The sequence below is a fragment of the Benincasa hispida genome, chromosome 11, assembly GCF_009727055.1.
Source record: "Benincasa hispida cultivar B227 chromosome 11, ASM972705v1, whole genome shotgun sequence".
Taxonomy (NCBI): Eukaryota; Viridiplantae; Streptophyta; class Magnoliopsida; order Cucurbitales; family Cucurbitaceae; genus Benincasa; species Benincasa hispida.
Window position 1 is genome coordinate 48,149,354 of NC_052359.1, and position 6,555 is coordinate 48,155,908.

Here is a 6,555-nt window from a genome sequence, read left to right on the forward strand (position 1 = left end):
TCATGCATTTTTTTCTTTTATATTATTACTATTTATATAATTTATTTTTAAAAAAATGTAATATAATAATATAATAATATATCATTGGTATATAAACTTTAATATTCCTAGATCTTGTGAATTTAAATTAATTATCTCAAATTATTGGATTTTGTTTCTTTTTAATTTTGTATTTTAAAAAATTTGATAACCAAAACTAATGTAATTGAGAAGATAATCTATTTAAATTTATTTGATATGAGATTTGAAATTTTTACATTTAAATTGATAAAATATTTACAATTTGTAAATTTTAAATTTAAGAGGGAAAAGTAAAAGAGTCAACCTTAGAATTATATATATATATTCCATTTCTTAACAACCCAATAGATTTTAGTTGAGTTTGAAATATCTAGATTTTGTTTTAGAATTCAATTTTAATATAATTCAAATCAATAAAAAATGAATAAAAGAAAAAAAAAACCCTACGGGCTATAACTTCTTTCTCTTTTCCCATTTTTGTTGTTCTACCATTATCGGAGTCACATAGCATACCACCAACAAGTTAAGGTGTGTTTTTTTTCTTTCTCACTTTTTTTTTGTTTGTTCATGAACTTGTAATCGGCAATCATACAACTCCAATATATGATTTTTCTTTCCATCATTTGTTTCTTATTCTCCATGACAGTGTGTATTGTGATCTCCTAATGAAAAGGAAACTGAAGGAAGAGGTGTTGTGGTTGCGTGAAGAAATTCTCAAATCCCTAATTTCTTTTTAAGAGGAAAACCAAAGAAGAGCATAAGTTTTTCAAATCCCTAGTTTTTTCTTTTTATTTGAGTTACTGGTGATTTTGGTTTTAATTATTTTTTATTTTCTATGAATGCTTTGAGAATTGTAGTAATCATATCATGTAGGTGTTGATTAGACTTTTAGTAGACTACATTAGTTATCATGGTAATTGTTTAAAGTGTATTTGAAGTTTTTCTGCTTCAACTTATGAACATTAGATATTTATTTGTAAGTGAGGGCAATTTTGATAATTTATCATTATTAATTTTTTTATTATTTAATTCGATTTTGCTATTTTCACAATTTTAAATTTTTTTTTGCTATTTTTTTTCAAATGAAACCTTTAAATTTACTATTTATCTGGTCAACCCTAAAAATGGTCTATTAAATTTTAAATGGACACTTTTAGTTCATGAATTTTTTTTTCCCTTAGGGCCTAATCCTCTTTACAACTTTAAAAATTTCATTTCTTTTTGTAATGTTAATTTCACAAACTCTTTTAAACTCTCTGTATTTTAAAATTGCCCAACCCTACTAGGATTGGTCACTTATTTCAAATTTCATAGGTCAAAAGTATAATATTAAAATTTTGTTGGTATGTCGATATTTCTATGTTTCTATAGGTTTGATATCGACATGATGGATGAATTGATATTTCTATTATACTTGTAGAAAAATTAATGAAACACATAAAATAAACAACAAAATGTCATCCATGTAAATATAATATAAATAATAGGGATGTTAAGTTATTTAAAAATTATAAAATATTTATTTACTAATTTAAATCTTTTTATTTTTTGTTTTCATAGTTTTCCAAAAATATCCATGGACATTTATATTACAATTGACATTTTCAGATTTCAATATTTAACATTTTAAACCTTGATTAATGGTTAGAGTGTTTTATCCCAATTGATTTCTTCATTAATTTTGAAAAGTTAAAACTAAAAAAAATAACATTTAAATATTATTTGAAATTAAACTATAAAAACCCCTCAGAGCCAGTTTTCCCGGCTCTTCCTCCAGAGCTCTCGTTCTGCTTCAGCTTCGCTCTTCTTTCTTTGGGAGCATTTTGCCTTCCATTTTCATTCCTCTCATGACCTCCAACTCTCACCAAATTTCAAACCAATCGCTATAATCCATTTCATCTCTTGATTCTCTCTTAGCCATGTTAGCCTTTTCGACGACATTTTTCTACTCTGTTTAACGGAGCATCGAAAAATGGCGAGGCGTTGGGCCCTTTTGGCGGCCATTTTCGCGGTTCTATTTTGTGGGTTTTCTTCAGTTTCTGCCACACCCACAAGTACGAGCTACTTCTCTAAACCTTGCCTCATAATTTTTCATCTCCTTCTTCATCTCTGTTTAGGCGTTTTCTTTTCATTGCAGAAATTGTTGCTGGGGTTTTGTCCAAGGCGGTTTCCGCCCTTGTGAGTTGGATATGGTCCATCACCTCGGCCTCTAATACTGGTTTGATTCGTTTCCTTAGCCCTAATTTTTTTTAGTTTTTTTCCATGTGTTTGATTGATTTGTGGGGTTTTGATTTTGTCGATTTTCCAGTGGTTTCTACCCGCTCCATGATTAAATTTGAGAGGGGATATGTTGTCGAGACTTTGTTTGATGGGAGTAAGCTGGGGATTGAGCCTTACTCTGTGGCGGTATCTCCTAGTGGGGAGCTTCTGATTTTGGATGCTGAAAATAGTAATGTTCACAAGATCTCTATGCCATTTTCTCAATGTAAGCCCTCTTTCTGCATTAATTTATCACTTCGTTTTTTCTGGTTAGATTATATTACTACCCTTGATACCCTTTTTTCCTGTTAGAATGTAGTATCACATATCTAGAGAGAATTTGAATACTTCAAAGATTAGTAATGTCTTAATTGTTGAGCTAGGCTTAGTCTTTTTTTTCTTTTTTAGTACAACAAATGGAGCATGGAGATTTTCCAATTATGTCAATTTGAATACTTTAAAGATTACTAATGTCTTAATTGTTGAGCTAGGCTTAGTCTTTTTTTCTTTTTTAGTACAACAAATGGAGCATGAAAATTTTCCAATTACGTCGAGTTATACTCATGTTGGTGAATAACTCTTGTCTTGGTACCTTGCGTTTTTAACTTTTTTTTTTGGTTTCAGTTGTTAAACGTTTAAAATACGTCTTAGATAGTAATAAAATGTTGACATGGGTATGCAATCATATCATGTATTGATGTCACATAGAACTGCATGAACTAAAATGAAATTGGTAGCATCAAGTATTAAAAAGTTGCAAATACAGAGATTAGCATTGTAAATTCTGTATTCTAATGGCTATGTAACTAGCCATCTTTCTTACTCTTTTTCTAGCCCTGTGGTAGCTGCTCGTACTTTGCTTCAAACTTTGGACATCCCTTCTTTTTTCTTTTCTCTTTATTAGGTTTTTCAACAGATTCTTTGCCTTCTTTTTGTATTAGTTGATTCCAAATTTAGATCATATGACTTTTACTTTGCTTACAAGCTTTTGTTTAGGAGAAGACTCTACTTTTTAATTTTAAAACAATTCTTTTCAAAAGTTCTGCATTCTAATTATAGATCTACCACTCTTATGTTAGATAATATTGAGCTTCATTAGCCCTTAGTTCTTTAGCTTTAGTTACCATGATTCCAGGCTTTGACGTACCAAAATCCGTTGATTGAGGTGCACTTTTCCTGTATCCAATAAGTTCAAGATTCGTGAAAAAGATATGTATTGTCTTATTTGGTTGTTACTTGTTAAACCACCCCATTTCACTTTGCTTAGATATTAGTTTTGCAATATCATGAGCGTTTGGACTCACTTTCATGCAATAAATAATTTTTAGTAGCCAATAGTATATGACATTAAAGTATTTTGATATCTAAATTCGTGGGACATTTATTTATTTTTAGATAGGTGGGCAATGAAGATATCAAACTGATGAGTGATGAGTCATTTAGGCATTTAGCTAGCAGTCTTTGCAGTCTTTAATAGTGAATTTACTTGAGTAAAATTCCTCGTTGAATGATTTTTAAGGTGTCAAAAGAGCTTAACATATTTGTACGAAATTTGCACGACAAAACAAATTTTATGCTCTACTTTTTTTTTTTTTTTTTTTAAAAAAAATTGTTCTTTTCCCCCCTTAATATCGATGTAAATAACATATTTTTAGAACTCACCTCGACCAATCAATGGTTTTTATGCTGTAAGCACTTCTACTTTTCATCTTACCAAGTGTGCAATTCTTGATTTGAATTTGATATTTCTCTGTAAATACAATCTTAAAAATGAATACATTTACATCATGTCACGCAGTTTCACTTTGATTATTCAATAAATCAGGCAGAGCAGAATTACCCTTCCTAATATGATGAATAATTGGTTACTCTAGTTTCTTCTTGAGCTGAAAGCAAGAAACATATACAGTTTGCAGGCCCAAGCTGTTTGCAGGATCATCTGAAGGATATTCTGGACATGTAGATGGAAAGCTAAGGGATGCAAGAATGAGCCATCCAAGAGGGTTAACTGTGGATCAAAGAGGAAATATTTACATTGCAGATACAAAGAACAAGGCTATAAGAAAAATCAGTGATGCTGGTACTTTCCTAAATCAGTTAGGAGCATTTCATGCCTCAATAATGAATCATGCCTTGTTTTCGTCCATCAAGTTACATTTTCTGTAGCATGGGCACTCATTGACTTTAAATTTCTTCTTTTAAATGATATATATTTTAAAAATGTATGTTTTAATAAATGTCTGTGTTCGTGTCCTAGATTTTAAAAAATAACATGTCAGCATGTCCATTTCGTGTCGTATCCGTGTTCTGTGTCCATATCAATGCTTCTTACCATTTTGTAGTATTCAACATCTTGGTTTTGGGATCTGTTAATTGTATATAAGTCGTTTATAGTTTCTTTGCAGGAGTCACGACGATTGCTGGTGGCAAATGGAGGAAAAGTGGCCATATTGATGGTCCGAGTGAAGAATCGAAATTCTCAAATGATTTTGATGTGGTTTATGTAGGAAGTAGCTGCTCACTTTTGGTAGTTGACAGAGGAAATCAGGCCATTCGAGAGATTCAACTTCATGCCGATGATTGTACTGAGTATGATCGTAGCTTCCTCCTAGGTACAATTTGAACAAAGAAAATCAACAATGGATGCCATTTTTCTCTCATATTCAGCAAGCTATTTACTATGTTCTTTTATTGTAGGGATGGCTCTGTTGACTGCTGCTGTGCTTTTGGGATACATGTTGGCACGTTTACAATTTCGAGTGTTGGCCATGTTTTCTTCTAAAAATGTAACGTTTTTACAAGATAAACAATAGCTTTATAGTCTTATTCATAATGTATAGAGTAAACCATCAACCAACATTAACATTTCCCAATACTTTTACCAATGTTTCTGCTATGTTGCTAAGAGGGAGCGATTGGCTAGGCAACTCATTAATGTAGAACCAACTTGCAGTTTCAGTTAAATTCTTTCCTCTGATTTGCAGGATTTAAGAGTTGACTCGAGGAACATTACTTCGATTCCTCCATATGGGAGGGTCGAGAAATCAGTCAGGTATCCATTGATTCCTAGTGAAGAGGAAGAAGATAATCAACCAGAAGAGAATGTCATTTGTTCCCTTGGCAAGCTTTTCCTCAACACTGGCTCATCCGCAGCTGAAATCTTTGTGGCATTGCTTCTTGGAGCTAGAAGAAAGGCGTCTGACTCCCATGGCCAGCAGCATTATCAAGTAAAGGAACACGTGCCGTCACGGTTCAGTGTGCAGGAAAACTTTGCAGCCTTGCATGGCTGTGAACCACTGGAGACAATGACGAGAAAACCTTACACTTATTCGACAACACAACTCGAAAACGTCCAGCATTACAGGCACAATTGGGGAGACGATGGTGGACGGGAAGAACAACCATCTCCATCCAGTCCAAAGATGTTGTACAACAGGAGCTGTGAGAGAAATGAGGTTGTGTTTGGTGAAGTACAAGAGGCAGAGCAACTGTGTGAACAAAAGAAAGAGAAACGCTGTGTTGGTGGTGGTGGTGGTGATGGCGGCTGGGTGGAAGGGAGATCCTTCAGCAGCAACAAACATGAAAACGCTTTTGTTACAGAAAAAAGGAGAATGAGAGATTAGCAATTGAATTGGTTTATCAATTTGAGGTGTAAGATGTTACGAGTTTATAAATTCTTGTTAAAAACAAAAAGAATAAAAGTTGATATCATTATAAATTTGTTAAATTAGTTGTATTATAGAGGTTCATTATTAGTGTTCATTGGCCATATGTCACTTATCCATTAGTCCATATATTGTCTATGTGTCTCAAGATTGTGCACTATTAGTGTCCGTAATTCACCTCTTACTTGTCAAATTTTATAGTGGAATTTGGGTTGATTTTGAAAGATATACTCATATTGGTGATCAACCCAAAAAGATTGGAGAAAGTAGAGAAATTCATTCTTTGTTATTTTATTTACTTTGTTATTTATTTATTTTTATATATTAATATATTTTATTCTATTTATTTTATTAAATATTATTATTATATTATATTTTCTCCATATCTGTATTCTTATTGTACTTCTCAAATTCACAATACATTATTAGTATGGGCTTTTATCGTTTTCCTCACTAAAGATCGGTCCTAAAGGTATGTTGGATTTTTCCTATTTGTTATAATTAATAAATTTAAATTTATTTTGCATATTTAATATCTATTAAATTTCTAATGTAAATACAATATTTTATGATAGTATTGTCATGATAAATCTCACAAAATTAGAATTTT

The 6,555-nt window shown here is 31.7% G+C and overlaps 1 protein-coding gene across 1 annotated transcript; it reads left to right on the top strand.

The window, feature by feature from the left end:
* The first annotated feature begins 1,642 nt into the window (after positions 1-1,642).
* Positions 1,643-6,211, top strand: LOC120090138. The gene is made up of 7 exons (XM_039047655.1): positions 1,643-2,075; positions 2,159-2,239; positions 2,330-2,506; positions 4,190-4,360; positions 4,686-4,892; positions 4,978-5,066; positions 5,265-6,211. Exons 1-7 carry the CDS (start codon positions 1,994-1,996, stop codon positions 5,901-5,903), a joined length of 1,446 nt encoding a protein of 481 aa, XP_038903583.1. The 5' UTR covers positions 1,643-1,993; the 3' UTR covers positions 5,904-6,211.
* The last annotated feature ends 344 nt before the right edge of the window (positions 6,212-6,555 follow it).